The sequence below is a fragment of the Arabidopsis thaliana genome (assembly GCF_000001735.4).
Source record: "Arabidopsis thaliana chromosome 1 sequence".
Lineage (NCBI taxonomy): Eukaryota > Viridiplantae > Streptophyta > Magnoliopsida > Brassicales > Brassicaceae > Arabidopsis > Arabidopsis thaliana.
The window spans coordinates 25,144,149-25,165,964 of NC_003070.9; the positions used below are offsets into that span (position 1 = coordinate 25,144,149).

At 36.7% G+C, this 21,816-nt stretch overlaps 4 protein-coding genes, 1 long non-coding RNA gene, 1 other non-coding gene and 1 pseudogene across 7 annotated transcripts; 3 read left to right on the forward strand and 4 right to left on the reverse strand.

The window, feature by feature from the left end:
- The first annotated feature begins 896 nt into the window (after positions 1–896).
- On the forward strand, positions 897–1,375 carry AT1G08913. The gene has a single exon (NR_139522.1). It is a non-coding gene; the product is annotated as an other RNA (long non-coding RNA).
- Positions 1,376–1,438: 63 nt separating this feature from the next.
- HAC2 (histone acetyltransferase of the CBP family 2) lies at positions 1,439–6,410 on the forward strand (the record flags this gene model as incomplete). Its single annotated transcript, NM_105391.4, has 9 exons — positions 1,439–3,619; positions 3,712–3,990; positions 4,080–4,208; positions 4,300–4,500; positions 4,601–4,743; positions 4,846–5,146; positions 5,255–5,860; positions 5,949–6,178; positions 6,269–6,410. The coding sequence occupies 9 exons, from the start codon at positions 1,439–1,441 to the stop codon at positions 6,300–6,302; spliced, it is 4,104 nt and encodes a 1,367-aa protein (NP_564891.4). The 3' UTR covers positions 6,303–6,410.
- Positions 6,411–7,062: 652 nt separating this feature from the next.
- Positions 7,063–12,241, reverse strand: LINC1 (little nuclei1). Its single transcript, NM_105392.5, has 8 exons — positions 11,699–12,241; positions 11,261–11,470; positions 10,888–11,141; positions 10,497–10,767; positions 10,328–10,411; positions 7,971–10,021; positions 7,708–7,855; positions 7,063–7,607 (listed from the first exon to the last, which is right to left on the reverse strand). Exons 1-8 carry the CDS (start codon positions 11,882–11,884, stop codon positions 7,413–7,415), a joined length of 3,399 nt encoding a protein of 1,132 aa, NP_176892.1. The 5' UTR covers positions 11,885–12,241; the 3' UTR covers positions 7,063–7,412.
- A 1,725-nt stretch (positions 12,242–13,966) lies between these two features.
- AT1G67238 lies at positions 13,967–14,306 on the reverse strand. Its single transcript, NR_143593.1, has one exon. It is a non-coding gene; the product is annotated as an other RNA (non-coding RNA).
- A 403-nt stretch (positions 14,307–14,709) lies between these two features.
- Positions 14,710–18,174, forward strand: AT1G67240 (annotated as a pseudogene; the record flags this gene model as incomplete). The annotated part of the gene is made up of 1 exon: positions 14,710–18,174.
- A 184-nt stretch (positions 18,175–18,358) lies between these two features.
- Positions 18,359–18,956, reverse strand: AT1G67235 (uncharacterized protein; the record flags this gene model as incomplete). Its single annotated transcript, NM_001334284.1, has 1 exon — positions 18,359–18,956. A coding segment is annotated over one exon (465 nt), but the record flags the coding sequence as incomplete, so codon positions are not given.
- A 494-nt stretch (positions 18,957–19,450) lies between these two features.
- On the reverse strand, positions 19,451–20,908 carry AT1G67250 (Proteasome maturation factor UMP1). The gene is made up of 4 exons (NM_105394.4): positions 20,694–20,908; positions 20,293–20,393; positions 19,900–19,997; positions 19,451–19,760 (listed from the first exon to the last, which is right to left on the reverse strand). Exons 1-4 carry the CDS (start codon positions 20,817–20,819, stop codon positions 19,660–19,662), a joined length of 426 nt encoding a protein of 141 aa, NP_564892.1. The 5' UTR covers positions 20,820–20,908; the 3' UTR covers positions 19,451–19,659.
- Positions 20,909–21,816: the final 908 nt, after the last annotated feature.

Sequence of the window (21,816 nt, forward strand, 5' to 3'; positions counted from 1 at the left end):
ACTATCACACAAGCCACCGATCATAATGAGAGAATTTTTTTGTGTATTTATATGAAAATCGAAAAAGATTTGGTGTATTTTTTTATGTAGAATTTTCGCTATCGAGGGTTGTATTACCGGAACGTTATATGTCCAGTAATAATAACTACGTTTTGGTAATATGTTCCTAATTAATCTGCAATCTTGTCTCTCCATGTTTTCATATCCACCATTTGGTATGGATTATGGAAATCGACTACTAATAAGTAACATAATTCAAACTTCATTTATGCTTCGAGCTCCATTTATGCTTCACACCATAAATTATCGAAACACTTTGTATCCATCTAATAAACTTAAAACAGATAATTTGGAAAAGAATAATTTTTTTTTTTCTAGCTAAATCTATTGATATCAAATCGAGATTACAAAGTTAGTATACAGAACTTTCGATAACAAATTATAACATAAGCATATATTTATTTCGCATATATATCAACTTATAATTGGTGAATTCAGTCGAAATTATTTATTACAATTCTTATCTATAAATTTAGTTCCATAAAAAATTTGAGATTTATTTTTTTATTACGAATAACGAACTATATATCTTATTAATACCCGCGCAAATTCGTGTTATAACGGTTTTACCAAATCAAATATTAAAATTAATAGAATAAACAGAAAAAATCACCTAAATAGAAAACTCTTTTTTTATATTAACATTACAAAATAAAAAGCCTTGAGTATTATTACATTATTACGAAAAAAATGCTATATATCTAAGAACAATCCTAAATCTGACCATTAAATAAATCTCTCAAACCCTAATTAAGGTAAACAACAGAGAGCAACGAAGTCAGAGGCTTTCTCTTTCAACTATCTTTCTTTTGTCTGACGCATAGAAGGAAAAAGGTTTCACTTTTCTTCTTCGTCCTGTCTGCTTCTTCTTTACTCGATTAGGGTTTTGATTTTGGGTTCTTCGTCGAGCAATTCGTGTAATTGTCTTTAAGATCAGGTGTTGAATTGTAGCTGACGTAGCTAATTAGGGTTTCGTCATGCTTCGTTTGTCGAGTATCATCACGAAATTATGGTTTTTCGCGATCGTGATGCAATCAATTTTGGGGATTTCGTTGGAAAAATCAAAATTTTTAAATTTTTGAAGAACTTAAAAATTTGGATTTTGGAGATCGCAGAGTGTTGAATAAGCTTAGATTGTGAAAGCGATCGATTAGTTTTAAGGTGGTTCTGTTGATTTTTTTGTGTAAGAAGACTCTTAATCCAACATTTAGTGTATGACTTGAGCAACAAGCTAAAACAAAATTGATTTGGTGTATGTGCAAGTTTCAAACTTTATTGACAATTTTTAATTCCTTCTTCTTCGGTGTCTTTTTCAAGTTTGGTGATTTTTTTTTTTCTAATATCTCTCTGTTTTGCATTGTGCAGGGAACATAATCTGATGGCTCCACCGCGTAAAAGGACAAGGGACTTGATGCCTAAGTTTCTTAACACCGAAAGTTTTGATGAGTTCAATCAGCGGTTGAACAATCTACCTGCAGAGTCAAATGTTACGTCTGATGAAGATGCACAGTTTCTTGAATCGAGAAAATGTCAGTCAAAGCGATGGAGAAAGGAAGAACCATTAAAGTTGAATCTTCGTAGTCCTTGGAATGTTTTATGTAGTCCTGAGTCGATTAGCTCTGCTAAGTTCATTGTGGAGAAGACATGTTTGATTCCAGTACCAAGTTTTGAGGAGGCTGCTACTAATGCTAGAAGATGTTTAAATACATCTTCTATACCGGGAAGTAGCGGTTCTGCTTCCGAGACAAACAGCGGTTCTGATATAACGAAGCAAGATTTTAAGAACGATTCTCCTTCGGATAGTAAGAAGGTTCAGGGTTCTAGTACTAGCAAATCTGCAAAACCGAAGGTAATCAAGGTTTATTCTTTCGTGGATCTGGTTACTACGACAAAGAAAGGAAACATTCAAACCGAGGAAAGTTCTTTAAACCATGAGAAGAAACTTGGAACTGTTGTGGATATTGTTGAGCCGATGAAATGTGATGAAAGGAGTAAGGAGGTTCAGGGTTCTAGTACTAGCAAATCTGCAAAACCGAAGGTAATCAAGGTTTATTCTTTCGCGGATGTGGTTACTACGACAAAGAAAGGAAACATTCAAACCGAGGAAAGTTCTTTGAACCATGAGAAGAAACTTGGAACTGTTGTGGATATTATTGAGCCGATGAAATGTGATGAAAGGAGTAAGGAGGTTCAGGGTTCTAGTACTAGCAAATCTGCAAAACTGAAGGTAATCAAGGTTTATTCTTTCGCGGATGTGGTTACTACGACAAAGAAAGGAAACATTCAAACCGAGGAAAGTTCTTTGAACCATGAGAAGAAACTTGGAACTGTTGTGGATATTGTTGAGCCGATGAAATGTGATGAAAGGAGTAAGGAGGTTCAGGGTTCTAGTACTAGCAAATCTGAAAAACCGAAGGTAATCAAGGTTTATTCTTTCGCGGATGTGGTTACTACGACAAAGAAAGGAAACATTCAAACCGAGGAAAGTTCTTTGAACCATGAGAAGAAACTTGGAACTGTTGTGGATATTGTTGAGCCGATGAAATGTGATGAAGGGACCAAGTGTGAGGTTACTACGACAAACAAAGGAAAGATTCACACCGAGGAAAGGTCTTTGAACCATGAGAAGAAACTTGGAACTGTTGTGGATATTGTTGAGCCGATGAAATGTGATGAAGGGAGCAAGTGTGAGGTTACTACGACAAACAAAGGAAACACTCAAACCGAGGAAAGGTCTTTGAACCATGAGAAGAAACTTGGTATTGGTGTGGATATTGTTGAGCCGATGAAATGTGATGAAGGGACCAAGTGTGAGGTTACTACGACAAACAAAGGAAAGATTCAAACCGAGGAAAGGTCTTTGAACTATGAGAAGAAACTTGGAATTGGTGTGGATATTGTTGAGCCGATGAAATGTGATGAAGAGAACAAGTGTGAGGTTAATGCTGACACATTTGATGTGGTTATTGTTGAGCCAATGAAATGTAATAAAGTGACCAAGTGTGAGGTTAATGTTGACACAACTGGTGTGAATATTGTTGAGCCAATGAAATGTAATGAAGTGACCAAGTGTGAGGTTAATGTTGACACAATTGGTGTGGATATTGTTGAGCCGATGAAATGTAATGAAGAGAGCAAGTGTGAGGTTAATGCTGACACAATGTCTCTGCAAAAACGTAGCAAGAGAGCTGTCTCTTTGGTCGAACGTTTCACAGAAGAAGAGATAAAGCTGCATATAATGAGTCTAAAGAAGCCAAGTACACAGAGCGCAGTCGAAGGAATGTGTGACCTCAAGGAGGAGGAGGAATCATGTCAATTGTGTGACGATGGCACACTCTTGTTTCCACCACAACCACTATACTGCTTATTATGCAGCCGCCGCATCGATGACAGATCTTTCTATTATACCCCTGGGGAAGAAGAACTAAGCAATGCGCAACATCAAATCTGCAGTCCTTGTCACAGTAGATGTAAAACCAAGTTCCCTTTATGTGGAGTCTTTATCGATAAACACAAAATGCTTAAAAGGAGTAACTTTGACAACGCAGATACGGAGGAGGTAAACTTCATCACTCTCTCTATCTCTCTCTCTTTCTTAATCTCTCATTTCATGAATCTTACTAACTACATAAGCTACTTTTGTTGGAGCAGTGGGTTCAATGTGAATCTTGTGAAAAATGGCAACATCAGATATGTGGTCTCTACAATAAGCTTAAAGACGAAGACAAAACCGCAGAGTATATTTGTCCTACATGTTTATTAGAGGAGTGTCAAAGTATCAACAACATGGCACTCGTTGACTATACGGATTCTGGAGCAAAAGATTTGCCTGAAACTGTCCTCAGCTACTTTCTAGAGCAAAGGCTATTCAAGCGCCTCAAGGAAGAAAGATACCAAACAGCAAAGGCTACTGGGAAGAGCATCAATGATGTAAGAATATGAAGTGGTTTCGATTCATTTGAGTTTCTGTTTAGAGTTTCTGTTTTTTATACTGAACTTGTTACTTTTTTTCTTTCCAGGTACCTGAACCAGAGGGTCTTACTCTCAGAGTCGTGTTTTCGGCTGACAGAACCTTAACTGTCAACAAACAATTTGCCAGTTTACTTCACAAAGAAAACTTTCCTAGTGAATTCCCTTACAGATCAAAGGTGAGAATCAGTAGTACCACAATTGAATATTTGACTTTAGCTCCAGTTATGTATTTCAAAACTTAGTTGTTATTAATTTCTACTCTTTCAGGTTATTCTTCTATTTCAGAAAGTCCATGGAGTTGATATATGCATCTTTGCATTGTTTGTCCAAGAGTTTGGATCAGAATGTAGCCAACCAAACCAACGCAGCACATACATATTTTATCTCGATTCTGTCAAATACTTTAAACCTGAGAGAGTAACATTCGCAGGAGAAGCTCTTCGAACTTTCGTTTATCATGAAGTATTGGTAAATATTCATCTCTCTTTTTTCATAATCATGCTTAAATGCCAATAAAAATATAGTTGTTATTGATATTGACATGTTTCTGTGTTTTTATCTCTGATAGATTGGATATCTTGAATATTGTAAGCTTCGAGGTTTCACGACGAGTTATATATGGGCGTGTCCACCTAAAATAGGACAAGACTACATAATGTATTCTCATCCTAAGACTCAGCAAACACCTGACACTAAGAAGCTTCGCAAATGGTAAGTATTTTCTTTCCTTTTTCTCCACTTTGATCCCAGCTTTATCCTTTGGTCATTGTTGTTGTGAAGATATTGGATTTGACATTAACAATGTTAATACAGGTATGTGTCAATGCTCCAAAAAGCAGCCGAGCAGAGGGTAGTGATGAATGTTACAAACTTGTATGATCGGTTCTTCGATTCGACAGAGGAATATATGACAGCTGCGCGGTTGCCTTACTTTGAAGGATCTTTCTGGTCCAATAGGGCTGAGATTATGATTCAAGACATTGAAAGAGAAGGCAATAATGAGTTGCAGAAGAAGGTTAAATTGCTTTCTAGAAGAAAAGTAAAGACTATGAGCTACAAAACTACGGGTGATGTTGATGTTGATGATGTTAAAAACATTCTCCTGATGGAAAAGGTAATTATTTACATTTTGAATGCACATAGAATTTAAATACGGATCTTTTTTCGTTTATTTTGGTAACTTTTGAAGGTGATTAATCTTTGACAATTCTGTTTTGTGTAGCTGGAAAAAGAGGTATTCCCAAATAAGAAGGATTTAATGGTGGTGGAATTGAATTATTCATGCACACGCTGTTCGAAAGCCGTATTATCAGGATTGAGATGGTTTTGCGAGAAGTGCAAGAATCTTCATTTGTGTGAAAGCTGCTATGATGCAGGACAAGAGCTTCCTGGAGAACACATATATAAGAGGATGGACAAAGAGAAGCATCAGCTCTCAAAGGTTCAGGTGAACGGCGTACTGTTTTCTACAACAGAGGATAATGATATCATCCAAGAAAACGATATGTTCGAAAGCAGACAAGCGTTCTTAGCTTTTTCTCAAAAGCATAATTACAACTTCCACACGCTTCGACATGCCAAGCATTCTTCGATGATGATACTTCACCATCTTCACACCTCAAACAAGCATCATTGCTCTCAAAACTCTAGCAGTCTCACCTGCACGGCCTGCAAAAAAGATGTTTCGACAACGATTTACTTCCCTTGTTTGCTCTGTCCGGATTACCGAGCTTGCACTGGATGCTATACCAAAAACAGAACCCTTCGTCATCTTCATATTTTCCCTACACTCCCTTCAGCTAATAGAGCGCCGTCGAGAACCGTAATGGTAAGTATATGTTACCTGAAAGTATATATCGTTTCTTTGGTTTACTTTTGACTTGTTTACTAAATTAATCAACGTATTACTCTCTTAGGTTCTTGAGATATTGAACGCAATATCGCATGCGCTTCTGTGTCAGCACAAGACCACTAAGTCATGCTCATACCCGAAATGCCACGAAGTTAAAGCATTGTTCACTCACAATGTACAATGCAAAATCAGAAAGAAGGGAACTCGTTGTAATACTTGCTACAAATTGTGGCAGACAATAAGGATTCATGTGTACCATTGCCAAGATCTCAATTGCCCCGTACCGCAGTGCAGGTAAATTTCCATTCCTCTATTTATGATTTCAATGATCATCTCTGCAACTTTAGCTTTTTTATATAACTTTGATATCTCTTATATACTCAGAGATAGGAAGGAAGTCTTGATTAGGAAGGTGTAAAGGCACTAAAAGAGGAGTCAGAAGGAGGAATATGAACATTGCATAGGTGCTGTGATGATGATAGTGTTTGACTATACAAGAAATTGTACAGAGCTAACACCTTTTCTTACATCGATAATTATTCGGTCTATAATACTGTCAAGAGTGATGGACTCTGGTGTTGTTCAATAGATAGAAAATAAGTTTGCTTGTGACGTTTTTTCTATTGGTGTGTAACATAAAATAAATAAATAATTTGTCAATATATATCATTCCTTTTGTGCAACTTTTATCTTTTCCCATAACTTTTTTTCCCATGAACAATCATAATCTTTTAATTAAAATATTTACAAATCTATTTAACACTATGATAAATAACATTAAAAGATAAAATTCAAAATATAACAAACAAAATGGTTTCGTTGTTTAATTGTTGTTTTGTTCCTGTAATTGGCTTATGTTTTGATAATCTTAGTTTGTGTTTTAATTCCGAGAAATTTTCGTTTTCACCGGCTAAATATCCAGAGAGTTACATGTGTTCTCTGGTCAATATCGTTGTAATGGGGTTTCTCTTCATTCGTTTGAAGAATTGAATAAAAGTTCCATTGCGAAAAAAAATAAAAAATGGTTTCGTTGTAGATTTTATTACACATATTATAAAGATAAGCAAAACTATTACACATATTATATAATATCATTCCTTTTGTGCAACTTACATCATTCTTTTGTTATTTTAAGATTGTTCATGCAATAATTCTCATCTATCATTACCGTGTATTTAATGCAGAAAGTTATAATTTTGACGCCAAAAAAGTTGTATCCAAGCAAACACATATAAATGGATCAAATCATCAAAATGCAAACACTTTGTGGTTACAAGGATCACACTCTCATAAAATAAATAAATCATCATCTAAAACATACCAAAAGAATGGAGATTTCTTGAAGATCATCTTTAACAAGATAGCAACTAAGTGGTAGAAAGCTAGAAAGAAAACACTACATTGTGGTGAAAAAATATCCAAACGAAATTAACACAAGCCCTCCTAAGTAGCTACTAAAGATCAAGAAGCAAAACACTAATATTGTCAACAGAAGAAGATTAGCTACATTCTCTGATCAAAGATTGGGCTACGTCGTCAAGAAAGTCCAAAGCTTCTTACCAATGGAGACTTTCCCGGGATGTTCTGCATCTGATTCATCATCTTCACCATCCGAGTCAGCCCTTAGGGGTGTTTTGTTCACATCTTCACTCATTGCCTCACTCTCATCTGTTCTTTTGGGCGAACCAGCATCTGTATCCTCAGAGTCTGCCGTAGCTTCATGCTATTGAAACAGACAATTGATAGAAACAGTTTTGTCAAGAAAGAGAAATCATAAGAAGAGGGAAAAACACAAATCCAGCTAAGTTGTGAGAGCATTCTACCTGCACCACATTCGTGCTTACTCCATTATCACTAACAGCTACACCTACTGATGCTGTGGCAGTGGCTTGAGTACAGTGAATCCCCTCCTCTTGTTGCACTCCACCAATATCTTCATTCTTCTTACTAAGTGCGGGTTCTCCAGTTACCCTAATAACCCAAAAGAGAAACATTTATCAAACAGCCTCAGTAAAAAGATGAATAAACATCTCAAACGCATTATCCTCAGTGACTGTGTTTGAAAGCAAATGGGATTTGAAGTAACCTTCTAGGTCGCCTGAGATTATATCTTTGTCCCACCACTTCTCCTTGTTGTTCTGATGCAACCTTTTGCCGCCTCTTCCGCTGATGTGCTCCTCCGGTGACACTATCTGATTTTCCATCGCTCTCGTTACCATCCTGCTCAGTAGTACAAGTTCTCAAAGAACCCACACGCCCACGTTTCCGTCCATTCTTCGAAATTGCTTTATCAGAACGACCAGTTTCACCTGTGCTTGCTTTAGTAGAGTCGTCAACATTTTCTGTTGAATCATTGGGTTCATATAGGTTTATAGATTCTCCATATAAAGCTTTAGCATCATCAACAACATCTTTGACAGAGCGTGTTCTTCTGGTTCTGGCTTTCCCTTTCCCTTTCATGCGTGATTGGCCATCAACATCTAGATTGGACAAAGAATCTGCAGCGACTTCTTGAGCCTTGCTGTTGATGTCGCTTTGATCACCGTCTGAGTTTACATTGGTGACTTCGACTTCTTTTGTGCCAGTTTCAGATTCGGCCTTTTGAACATCAAAGGAATAGGTCGTCGCTGCCTGAACGGTAGTTGATGGCCCACCCACGTTAGCTTGCTCAGTAGATTGAGGTTCTTGATCAGCCAAATTCCAAGTAACAGAGGGTTCTGTCATTTTTATTGGGGACAACTTAAGCATCTTTGAAGTACATTTCCGGAACCATGACACCTTCCCACCAGTAACTGGCAATCCTAAGCCAGCAGCAGTTGGGGATATATCCCTCATCTCCTGCCTTGGTGCTTCGTTATCAAGAATGTTGGCCAGTTTTGACATGTTAGGCATTTCCAGGTTATCAATTTCAGGAAGTACGAGCTCAGAAAGTAATTCACCGCACCGACTGCAGTTCCTATTACTTTCCATGGAAGAAAGGAAACGACTTCTCTCACTAATGAATTGTTCCCGCTGTTCCTTCAGTTTCTTGGTTAAGGCAACAAGGTCATCAACATCTTTCCGGATTTCTGTCTGCTGCTCTTCAAGATGATTTTTACTAGAATCAACTTCTAGCTTTTCTTTCTCTATTCTTTGTCTTTCATTCTGCATGTCCATCATTTCTCTTCTCGCTACATCTCTTAGGTAATTAATATTGCTCAATTCCTTCTCTCTCTCTTCCTCAAATAGCTTCTTTTTAGCTTGCAACTCCCTTTCTTTTTCTTCCAGTATAGTCTGCATATCAGACTCGAGTTTCCTTTTACGCATTTCAATATCATGAAGCAGTTGACTTCTTTCGCTCTCAGCTTTTTTAGAGAGCATTGAACGCTCATACTCCATAGTCTCTGCAAATGAAGCTTTTGCCACTTCAAGAGTTTCTAGCTCCCTTTCCATGTTTTCATTTGCTGCTTGCTTTTCTTTTTTCAGCCTTTCTTCTTCCAAGTGAATGTGTCTCTCTAGTTTTTCTTTCTGATCAGTTATATTCTTTAGTTCGTTCCCGATCTTAGCTTTCCTCTCATCAAGTTCTTCCCATTCTTTCTCAAAACTTTCCCTTTGGGCCTTCAGATCCTCAGCCTCTTTCTGAAGAAGCTCCTGTTGAGACCTGCACTTTTCTATTTGCTCCTTTAATTCGGTTTGCAGACGAAGATACTCTGACCTCTCCTCCTCAGTAACTCTAAGCTCATCCTTCTCTTTGTTAATTTCTGATAGCTGTGCTTGATTTTCACCACTTACTTTCTCAACTAAAGCTTTAAGATTGAGAATAATCTCCTTATCCTCGAGCAGTTTTTTCTTCTCAGTTTCCAATGCCTTCTCCTCGCTTTTCAAGGCTTTCTCTCTGCCACTTATGCCTTTCAGTCTTAGATCAAAATCGTTTTCTTTTTCTTTATGCTTCTCCAGTTTCCTATCTAATGCCTGTTCACGTTTAGCAACTTTCTCCTCCATGTGCTTCCACTCAGCCTCCCTCTTTTCCACTTCTGCAACCTTGCTCTTCAAGCTGTCATCAATAGATTTTCTTTTCTGCTCCATTTCCAACTCAAACTCACGCTGTGTTGAATCCAATTTAGCTTGGTGTTCATCAACTAGTTGCTGAACTGCCATCTGTCAATTAGCCAACATGAAACAATTAACACCCCGAATGCACACATGTAAATAATCACAAATGACATGGAAACGTGATATCAACCTTGTCAACATGTAAACACTGTTTACTAATACAGATAAAGGAATACTTATTAATTTTAAGACATGATAACAATTGCAGGATACGCAAAATCGAGATGGAAATTGAAAACTTTTCCTGCCCAGAGAACTAAGTCAGCAAGCAATTTATCAACTAATTATCAAACTGAATTACTAGGTATCAGATTTTATCCACAGAGAGAGATAGAGAGAGTGAGGGCTTGCCTTTTCTCTGGCTTCCAGTTTCTCTTGCAGAGCTTGTAGCTCACGCGCTTTTGTCTCTATGGATTTCTTCAACACATCAGTTTCCTGCATCCAGAGGAAGTATGTAAGTTGAAAAGATTCAAAGTACTTTAAATACTAAAAATACTAAAAGAAAAATTGAGCTGCTTACTTGTTCCCTTAAAGCAAGATCTTTTATCCTCGAACTGACATCGTCTTCTAGTTTCTTCACAGCGAGGTTAGCAGCATCAATCTTCTTTTGTGCCTCTTCCAGTTCTTTTCCCTTTTGCTTGATAATCTTATCGCTTTCATTTGCCCTATCTTCTCTCTGTTTTACAATCATTTGAGATTTAGCAACTCTTTCTTCTCCTTCTTGCAACTTTCTTTCCCATTCACGCAAGTCCTCCCTCTGCTTTGACAAAGTTGCCTCGTCTGCTTCTCGTCTGAGAAATAAAAAGACCAAAACAAGTTGAGTCATCACCCACTAAGCAGCAAGGAAACGACATAAAGATAAAACTATTCAACATACAAAAATGATATAAGGAAAGAAGTCCAATACGTACTCAGCAATGTAGGAAAACCGCTCCCTTTGAAGAGAACTTTCCCGAGCTTCCACTTCCTTTGCCTTCCTCTCCACATCTGAACTCTTTCTACTAACTTCAGCAAGTTTTGCATCAACAGCACGCAGCTTTGCCTCAACTTCAAGAGATTTTTCTTCAACACTTCTAACCAATGCATTTGCCTCAGTCAACTTTGAATCAGCTGTAAATTTGATCTCTGCATTTTCAGCGCGTAGCTCCTTCAGAGCCTTCTCCAGCTGCAACAGAACAAGAGTGTCATAAACCTTACATGTGCTAACAAATTACGCTTATGGCCAAAACGTCTCTCAATTAGAGAAAACAATTATATACATAAAAGAAGAGTTTAGAATCTTACATCAAGTGCACATTGCTTCTCAATCCCTAAAGCTTTCCTCAAACCCTCTTCCCGCTTTTCAACATCTGCTATAGCAATCAGATGCGCATTACGTTCCTGCTTTAGACACTCATTCACCTCTTCAAAAGCCTGTTGAAGCGCTTCATACTGGGAACTCCACTCCTTTTTCTCAATCAGAAGAAGACCCATACTATGTTGATATTCGAAAAGCTGTCACAGAACATCAACAAATCAGTAATTGTTGAAACAAAACCACATCCCAATGTAAGTAAGAATCATTATTCACAGTGAAACATTACAGGAGAAACTAAATTCATAACGTATTCAAAGATTCATGAACTATAATGACAAATATTGAGAGAGTAAAGACGATTAATTTACAAGCGACAAAGTTATTAGAGGAAACAAAAAGACAAAAGTAAAAAACAGATCACAAACCTCTTTTTCAAGCTCTGAAATTTTCTCAGGCAATATTCTTGGGTCATCGAACTGGATCTCACTAACCCGACCCGAAACTGGGGTCACCATGTCTAAACCGGTTCCATGACTAGAGCCATTCGAATCTGGATTTGTCGCTTTCGTCGGTGTAGACCAACGTTGCCACACCTTCAACGGCGTGGACATCTCTCACAATTCGCACAGATCTCAAAACCTAACTTTCTTACCTAATTCGGAAATTGAACACTTGAAATAAAAAACCCAGAAGCCAAAAAACGAAACCCTCTGACTTTGTCGACTTCAGTCTCTCTGAGAATTTTCTCCAATTAATGGATAAAGTTGGAAGCTTTATCCTTTAGAGATTGGCTCCGGATTTGAACGGAGTTTCTAAATTCCGGTACCGAAACTGGTTTCAAGTCCGACAACGTTTCCTAAGCAATCTCTCTCTCTCTTCTCTGTGCTGGAAACCTTTATTGTGTGGCTCGCGCGGATCGTTCACGTTCTTGTTCTTTTTTTTTTATTATAAAAGTGGACCCTATATTTTTACTTTATTTACATTTTTGGCCGCCGTCTTAAAGATTTGCTCGAAGGTTCCAAGGGTAGAACTGGAATTTCGTTGGAATTACAACGGTTATGCGTTGTGCAAGTGTGGAAACTTTTGTAAGACAAAAATACCCTCTACAAAATGTAATGATGATTAGTGTTTAATTAATTAATAATTATAGGATTTGACTGGTTTAAATGTGAATACGAAAATTTATGGAAGCATCCATAAATTCGCCGAAAATAAGAAAAACATATTTTGGATATAAATTAAAAAAAATCTAATTTTTGTCAATTTTGTCTTAGAATTACAGCAAAAATAGGAAATTATATTTTATAATAAATTTTCATGTAACTTTTACTTTGAAAGTCAATTATGGCGTGATCATAAACAATAAATACCATATATTATTATTAAAAAAAAAGATGTACATTTTGGAAATGGATAATATGAAGAAAAAGGAATACAGTAACTAAAAGAAAGAAAGAAAAAAAGGAAAGCCAAGGTGGCTAAGAGCTGTGCATATGGCTGCTGTTGTGTTTGGATGCAAGCATATGTTCTGTCTCCATGTGGCTCCCATCATTGTGCTCTTCACTCTGTCTTGTTCTTTTTCAGATTAATTTGTTTGGCTTCCTAGTATTAATGTTTAATGATAGTATTTTAAAATAATATTTGCAGTAGTAGACACAATAGACATGTAATTAAGAAGATGGAAATGCTTTATCCAAAAAAACACAATACATTTATTTATTATATTATGAATAAAAAGAAGAAGAAATAAATGTAGATCTATTATAGATGGTTTTAAACTCAAGATTTTTTTTTAAAAAAAAAACAAATTAAAACTCAAGAATGTACTTTTTTTTGGGGGTCAATTTACTAATTGCCAATAAGAAGAATTGAACTAGCAAAGAGAAGATATAAGAATGTATTGAACTAATTTGTTATTACCTTTAAAATTTGTAGTAGATATGTACAAATGTACAATAGATTGACTTGACTAATAGATTTTTTTTTTTCCAAGACTTGACTAATAGATTGTTGAGTAACTCCTTAACTATATTAACAAATTATAACCATAGTATTAAATCATTATGTTTGAAAATACTAATATATATAAGTTTGTTGCTGCAACAAAAGTCTCTAACTTTAGGAGATTGCTTTGTATGAAGAAAGCTTTAGCTTTAATATTTGTTTTATGTATCGATAATAATGTTAAGGGGAATATCTGTTTATGATAGTTCGTAATTAGTCATGAAATAATCGTAGTAGAATTTACTACTCAATAGTTTACAATTTCGATGGAGACATGTCAAATAAAAATTGATAAAGTGGGTCGTTGGCTGCCGCCGTCGCTCGCACCTCCAGTTACATCTAATTTTTCTTTTCTCTTCTGAATGACTCATGTGATATAACAATCAAAATGTTCGCAATAAAGACAAGAGGGCAATCAACTACATGAAAACATTACATCTATGTAATGCATTTATCATTTTCAAACACATTCGTAGCTAAAAACGGTAGTTTTGTGATTCATATAATTGCTATCTTTCTTCTCTTGTGACATTCTATGCTATAAGAAAAGCACCTTAATTTGCGATAATAACTAATTTAATAATAACTATATATCGTAAGGAAATTTTGCAATAAAATATAGATGTCATTTTGTGTTTAGAAGAAGACCACAATAAAACGTAAAAAAACATATGTAATGACCAATATAAGACGATGAATCGATGATGCATCAATGAAATGACAATATAGATGTCATTTCTTGTCTAGAAGATGACAACAATGAGACGTAAACAAAAGAAATGACCACTATATATAAGACGATGACGCATACACATCAATTAAGGGGCGACCAGCGATGGCTTGAGCATTTCTTACATATTTTTTGATGGATTCCAACGGATTTGAAAATAGTTTAACATGATATATAACTTTAGATACATTTTATTGGAAAGAAAAAAGAAATGAAATGTAGAAGTTTGGTGTAAATGGAACAGAAAAAAGAGGTCTAATTTTGGTGACAGAAATTAATAAAAAAGAAACATATGATATGAAGAAGTGATGAAAGGGGTAATGGAGTGTTAGTGGGCCTACGTGAGAAGAACGTAATAGTTAAAAGCGTCGTCATGAGGGCCTTCCATTCCAATATGCAAATCGTGTTTGTGACCGTTGCTAATATTCTTTTCTTTTTTATTTAGGGAATCGTTTTTTTTATTTTTGGGAATCATTTTTTTAATATATAGAAAAACACAAAGACGTAAGCAAAAAGCATCTTTGAAATGAGAAATTGGGATTCCAATTTGTCAGCTGAAGAAACATGTTTCCTTCTCTTTTCCTCTAAGAAATCACCTGTTGAGTTGAGATGAATTTTCCTCCAAGTTACTAAAAGGATAGTCATTGTTGTCAAACACACTCCAAATGGTAAAAGGCAAAAGCATAAATGAGAAGGAAAAAAATGAATAAGGTAAAGATAAAAAGTTCGAAGAATGTATTTTCATCTCATTCATTCTTTTTTTCTTGAAGTTAGTTCAACATTTTTAGAGCCGTTTAGGGTATTTTCATGACGTAGACATATACTCAACCTAATTAAACATATTCTTTTCATTATTCTTCATTTCTTCAATTCAATTCTTTAGAATCGGGGAAAAAGCTTAAAAAATCCTCATTTATTTTTAATTTGGCCGTTTAATACCTGTACTTTTAAAATTGGAAGAAAAATACACAAGTTAATTTCGATTGCCTATAAAAACACTGATCTTTTAAATGTTGGTAACTTCATGCTCTCGAGTTAACGACTGTTAGTTTTGCTAACAGAATCACTAACTGTGGTTAAAATATAACCACACGTGGTTAATTAGTCCTAATGAAAGACACTGTTGCCCTTTTTCATTTTCCCCCAAATCGATTTGGGATTCAGTCACGAACCCTAATTTTCTCTCAGAAATTCGCTCTCTTTCAAACTGGGATCTTCGATGTGTTTGGGTGTTTGATTGGTTACGGATTGGTCCGAAATTGAGTTTGTGGAGTTCGCTTTGTCGCGTCGTGGCTGCTTGGTCGCGTCGTGATGAGGTATGCAAACGATTGAAATTTGTTTCGATTTTTGGTTTAGGGTTTGGATTTCGAGTATCTGGGTTTTGATTTCGAGTGTCTGGGGTTTGATTTCGAGTGTCTGGGTATTGATTTCGAGTGTCTGGGTTTTGATTTTAACTTAATCTCTCTCTCTCTATGTAGTGATTTCGAGTGTCTGAAACTCAACATAAAGTTCGGAGGTGATGTGGTATTTAAGGATGAATTGTTCGACTACGTTGGAGGATTCGAGAAGAGAGATATGTGTATGGATCCAGACTTGATGACATGGTCAATTTTTGATGATTTCCCGAAAGAGAATGGTGTATCTGGTCCGGTGGAGAAAGTGTGGTACAAGCTTGCTCACGAAGACTTAGTCTCAGTTAGAGCTATCTCAGAAGATAGAGATAGTGGGATTAGGCAATTGTGCAATGAAGCTTTGATTGGTGGTGAAGTGGATGTGTATATTCAGCAAGGTGTGTCTATACCTTCACCGTTTCCTCTGTCTCAGCCTACTGAAGAAGTTGTTGTTGAAGAGCAGTCCGATGATGAAGCAGTGGAAGAAGAAGATAAATCTGCTGAGGAAGAAAGATTAGAAACTGATGGAGTTGATCCAGTCGAAGAAGTTAGGGAAAATGGTGTTGATCCTCGGTTTAGAGCTTTCTATGAAGAAATAAATGCAGAAGAAGCTCACCAAGTTCCTGAAGAAGAAGCTGCGGGTGATGAAACTCACCAATATCAACAGGAAGCTGCGGGTGGTGAGGAAACTGAAAGGGATGTTGCGGGCGAAACTGAATTAGATGATGAAGACTTTGAGATGCAATGCATGGACAATGAGAGACCCGACCCTGCTATGGATACAGATGAAGAATGGGATGCCTTTGATCGTGAAGAAAGGGAGACATCAAGAGCTAAATACTCAAAAGATAAGCCACCTTACTTATGGATTAAGCAGATTTTTCACAGTGGAGAGGAGTTCAAAGATCATCTACTGAGGTATGTTCTCAAGGCAAACTACGATGTGAAGTTGTGTAAGTGGGCTCAAACACAGTTGATGGCTATATGTAGGCATGAGAATTGCAAATGGAAGATTTACTGTTCAGTTGATAAGCGGCTAAATAAGTGGGTGTAGTCAAAACATATGTTGATGAGCATGAACATGCTATAAGTGGTAAAGCTAGGATGTTGAAGCAAGGTGTAATTGCTAGACTATTCAGAGATGAAGCAAGAAGGAGGCCGACTTTGAGATGGACTGACATTAAAGATGAGATTATGATGCGTTACACGATCTCTGTTTCTAAGTGGATTTGTCAAAAAGCAAGAAGATTGGCATTTGATATGGTGATACAAACACAGAGAGAACAGTTTGCAAAACTATGGGATTATGAGGCAGAGTTGCAAAGGTCTAATAAGGACATCCACACAGAGATTGTCACGATTCCTCAGGATTGCGGTAAGCAGCAATTTGATAAATTTTACATATGTTTTGAGAATATGAGAAGAACTTGGAAGGAATGTTGTAGGCCTATTGTTGGTTTAGATGGGGCTTTTTTGAAGTGGGAACTGAAGGGTGAGATTCTAGCAGCAGTTGGCAGGGACGCTGACAATAGGATTTATCCTATTGCTTGGGCAATAGTAAGAGTTGAGGACAATGACTCGTGGGCCTGGTTTGTTGAGCACTTGAAGACAGATTTGGGTTTAGGTTTAGGGAGTCTTCTGACTGTTATATCAGATAAGAAGAAGGGGTTAATCAATGTTGTTGCTGATTTACTTCCACAAGCAGAACACAGGCACTGTGCTAGGCACATTTATGCTAATTGGAGGAAGGTATATAGCGATTACAGCCATGAAAGCTATTTCTGGGCTATTGCTTACAGCTCAACAAATGGGGATTACAGATGGAACATGGATGCTTTGAGATTATATGACCCACAAGCACATGACGATTTGCTGAAGACCGATCCAAGAACATGGTGCAGAGCCTTCTTCAGTACTCATTCTAGATGTGAAGATGTTTCCAACAATCTTTGTGAGAGTTTTAATAGAACCATTAGGGACGCAAGGAACCTCCCTGTGATAAATATGCTAGAAGAAGTAAGGAGAACCTCCATGAAGCGTATTGCTAAGCTGTGTGGGAAGACAATGAAATGCGAGACAAGGTTTCCACCTAAAATAATGGAGATCCTTGAAGGCAACCGCAAGTCAGCCAAGTTTTGTTCAGTTCTCAAAAGCAGTGAAAACATATATGAGGTGCCAGATAAGAGGAAGAAACGAGGACGACCAAAGAAGTTTGATAGGATAAAAGAGCCAGGCGAATCAGCAACTAATCCAAATAAGCTAACCAGAGAAGGAAAAACAGTGACTTGTAGCAATTGTAAGGAAATAGGTCACAATAAGGGAACTTGCAAAAAACCAACAGTGCAATCAGCTCCTCCACGCAAAAGAGGAAGACCAAGGAAGTCAATGGTACGTATTCTGACTCTCTCTTGGCCCATATTTAAGCACACGACCATCTTAGCCTTCTTCCTCACAATTGTTGTAGGAGGATGATGATCCATGGAGCATCAACAATGCTCCAAGAAGGTGGAGAAATGCTCCAAATGTTGCTCAAAGTCAGTATTCCAACCCACATGTTGCTCAAAGTCAGTCCAACCCACCTATTGCTCTCAGTCAACCGACTCAAATTCCGCAGCATTCTAGTGCTCCAGCAGCTCCTTCAAGTGGTACAGGTCGTGCTCGTGGACGTCCTCCAGGAGTAAAAAATGGTCAAGGCAAAAGTAAAAGTAAAGGCAAGGGACGTGGTAAAGGATCCGATGAAGCTCCAAGACCTCCTGTCTTTTTTATGTCCCCTTAAACTGATAAGGTCTTCGATGTATGGCGACCTGAGAAGAAGTAGGAATGACTTATGTTCTCTTTGTCCTTAATGACTTTGTAGGATTACTTTCTAGGATGATATCTATGTAGGATGATGTGTTTTGGTTGGTAAGATCCTGAATTGTTTTTGATGGGATCTTACTATTTCTAACGGCTCTTTTGATCAATTAAAGTAGCATTTTGATTATCGAAACAAAGAGTTAAAGTTTTACAACAACAAAGGTTCCCCAATAACAAAACAACAAACAACCTTAGCATCAACAACGTTATGTCCCGAACAAGACAATGAACTAGGACCTACTTCTTTCCCATTCCAAGGCACATCCCAATGACAACAATGAAACATCCCCAAGACAACACAATCAATTGCCTAAGCATTTTTTCTCTCTCATTAGCACCCATAACTTCAATTGCAAGTGTCTTCTTCTCTTCATCAAGCTTCTTCTTCTCTTCTTCAAGCTTCTTCTTCTCTTCTACAAGCTTCTTCTTCTCTTCCTCAAGCTTATTATTCTCTTCCTCATACTTCTTCAAATGGTCGTTTGAGCCAGACACTGAGACACTCACCTTCTGTTCCCTCAAAGCCTTTATACACTCGCTTAGCTGCCGAATCTCATCTCTAGCCTCCAATAAGCTCTGTTTTTGCCAACCAAATGGCTTCTCTGCATCTGCCCAGTTGATGAAGCCATGAACACCACATCTAACAAATCTTCTACCAGGATTTTCATTTGTCCAAGCCTTAGTAATTGTCGTAGCCCTACCACAACTGCAAACAGGACCCCAGCTACGGCTGATTGAATTTGCATCAGATCATGAACTTTGGCTCATCATCTTTGAGAAATAAGCAAAGATAGAAATTTTTTTAGGGTTTGTGAATTTGAAATCGATTTGGGGAGAATGAGAAAGGGCAACAGTGTCTTTAAATTGGACTAATTAACCACGTGTGGTTATGTTTTAACCACATTTAGTGGTTCTGTTAGCAAAACTAACAATCGTTAACTCGAGAGCATGAAGTTACCAACATTTAAAAAATCAGTGCTTTTATAGGCAATCGAAATTAACTTGTGTATTTTTCTTCCAATTTTAAAAGTACAGATATTAAACGACCAAATTAAAAATAAATGAGGATTTTTTAAGCTTTTTTCTCCTTTAGAATCCCTCTCGATTTCTCACTTTCATACGTGTGAATCCCTCTCAGTTCAATTACGTAACTGTGTTAGCCAATCTGACTCTCTTATTACTGCTGACAGTGTCAATCCTTGAGTGGATACGTGATGATTCCTTCATTTGACAATATTCTTTCAAAGTTTTAACATATACTAGAATTGATTGTTCAATCATATTCATCATTGTTTCATCTGATTTCAAACTTAACTCAAGAGAGAATACAAGTCTAAGGTTGAAATAAGTTCATACACGATGAGTCATGATCCAAAAACAACCGATAAAAAAAACCACCCATGAAGGGTTACATGAAACTTGGGTAAATCGGTCCCTTTGAGATGCCAAGACGAACTTCCATCCCGTGGTGGAAGTCTACCGGCTTGAATGTCTCGGAATCACGAGGATCTGCAAGTGATGAAAAAAACTAGATTCAGCTAACCGATATACATACTGAATTACTGAGATACCATCAAATTGGTTTCTACTGATCTAAAGAAGTGAATCTAGCATTGAGACACTTGCAATTGGAGTAAAAGACATTTACCATTCAAGTAATCCTCAAAACCAAAGTCATCCACAGCTCCCGTGTAGACTTCTAAACCGAGCATCGACGACGGAATTGGTCCAGGAGGTCTCTGAAACCTAAATATTCCAGAGAAAAAGAAAAAATTGAGAACTATACAACTTATTTTCATAGTGCTATTAACAACCAGCAGATAATACAGCAAACAGTTTAGACCCTGAGCTCAATGATACACACAGATAGTTTTGAGTACACAATAGATACCACTAATGCACACAACCATTATACATAATTGGGACCTATTAAGTGTGTGCATCTTACTAAGCAACATAGAATAGCTTCTCAATGCATTGATTCACACATTTCATGTAAATCTGAGTGTTCCAGTACAAAGAAGTATTAGCAGAAGCTTACCTTGAGAGAATTTGCCTATCCATATCCATCTTCAACGGAAGTGCAGTCCCGTAGGCATGCGCAATGACCGTCCTCTTCAACGCCTCTTTCGATTTCTTTTCCTGAAACCGATGAATCAACAGAGATTCAAGATCTAGAGAGTAAGAACAGAACCCTAATTATTAACCCAATTTAGAACCCTAGTAAGATTGAAACAACAGTTTCTACTCAAATTGAACCCTAAATTTGCGAATTGCAAAACAAAGTAATCAACTAATCAGGCGATAGAAGAGATTCAGGAATGCTAATCAAACACACTTAAGTTCCTTTCGTAAGCTAATTTCTCAGTTAACCAAGGAACAAACAGATTCAATTTCAAACTAACAAACAAAGAAAAACTAAATCGGGGAGGATAGTTTTACAGATTCGTATGACGATTCGAGTGGGTGAGATCCGATGATGTTGCTCTTAACGCCGTGAAGACCAAATCGAAGAGCGTCGTTTTTGACACCACCGATCTCATGAGCTATCTTTTTCTCAGACTCCATTGTTTACTTCGTTGTTGTTCTTCTTCTTCTTCTGGGTGTGTTTCGCTTCTTCTTGTAGCTCGCTCTGCGACTTTCGGGACAAGCAAAGTAAGAAAAAAAGAAAAAAAAAAAGTAAGAGACGAAGTTTAATAATGGGCTCACATAAATAATCCCAAATCTAAGGCCCATTAATTTTGTATTTGGGCCTACAAAGATGGATTTGTTTGTCTAAATTTTCTTAAGAATTTTTTTGTTCAAAACTTTTTTTTCAACAATGTCTTGTTTCATAAAGAAGCAATTTTTTGGTTGGTCATTTTTTCAACTATCTTCTTTCATACATAAGCAATTCATTTGCTTTTTGGTTGGTTATAATTTCATTATTAGTTATTTTACATATTAATAATTATGAATTATTTTCATACTACAAAAAATGACGTAAGACAATGACTGTGATGTGAATTTACAGATTTTAAAACTGAAATCTGTAAATTATTTTCAAAGTATTCGTTTTTCCTTTTACCTTTAGGTAAATCTTTTCTTTATGTTTATATTCAATACCTAATTTTGTAAATCAGTAAATTTATGGTAAGCAAAGACACCCTTGAAGATTGGACGCAGTGAAGAAGGGTCCACTCAAGGTCAGATTAATAAAATAAACAAAGGTACTCTTACAAAGGCATGTTGAAAAGATGTAATGTGAATATTAAAATTAGCTATTTCGGCGAGTTTATTTCATAGGATCTGACAAATGAAATTTTATATAATAAATTTTACTTCACTTTGCAACAAAATCTCGAAGGTAAATCAGTTTCCAGGCATTTACGAATTATATATTGTAGATTATTCATAGGGACTTAACTAATCCAACGACCTAGACAAGTGTAGATACTAATCCAGCGACCTAAGCAAGTGTAGGCAAGTCTAGATATTAAGGTCAGTGAGATGAAAAAGAAAGAATAAACAACAAAAATGAAATGAAAAAATAATAATAAGAAGCAAAAGTTAAATTACATCTTCA

What these genes read in the sequence shown, in the direction of transcription:
- LINC1 (NM_105392.5), bottom strand. Translation starts at nt 11,884, where the DNA reads ATGTCCACGCCGTTGAAGGTGTGGCAACGTTGGTCTACACCGACGAAA. An exon ending in TTTCAGAGCTTGAAAAAGAG is followed by an intron (nt 11,471 to 11,698) that starts GTTTGTGATCTG and finishes GTTCTGTGACAG; the next exon opens with CTTTTCGAATATCAACATAG. An exon ending in CGGTTTTCCTACATTGCTGA is followed by an intron (nt 10,768 to 10,887) that starts GTACGTATTGGA and finishes TTTATTTCTCAG; the next exon opens with ACGAGAAGCAGACGAGGCAA.
- AT1G67250 (NM_105394.4), bottom strand. Translation starts at nt 20,819, where the DNA reads ATGGAGTCTGAGAAAAAGATAGCTCATGAGATCGGTGGTGTCAAAAAC. An exon ending in GATAGGCAAATTCTCTCAAG is followed by an intron (nt 19,998 to 20,292) that starts GTAAGCTTCTGC and finishes TGGAATATTTAG; the next exon opens with GTTTCAGAGACCTCCTGGAC. An exon ending in TTTTGAGGATTACTTGAATG is followed by an intron (nt 19,761 to 19,899) that starts GTAAATGTCTTT and finishes CATCACTTGCAG; the next exon opens with ATCCTCGTGATTCCGAGACA.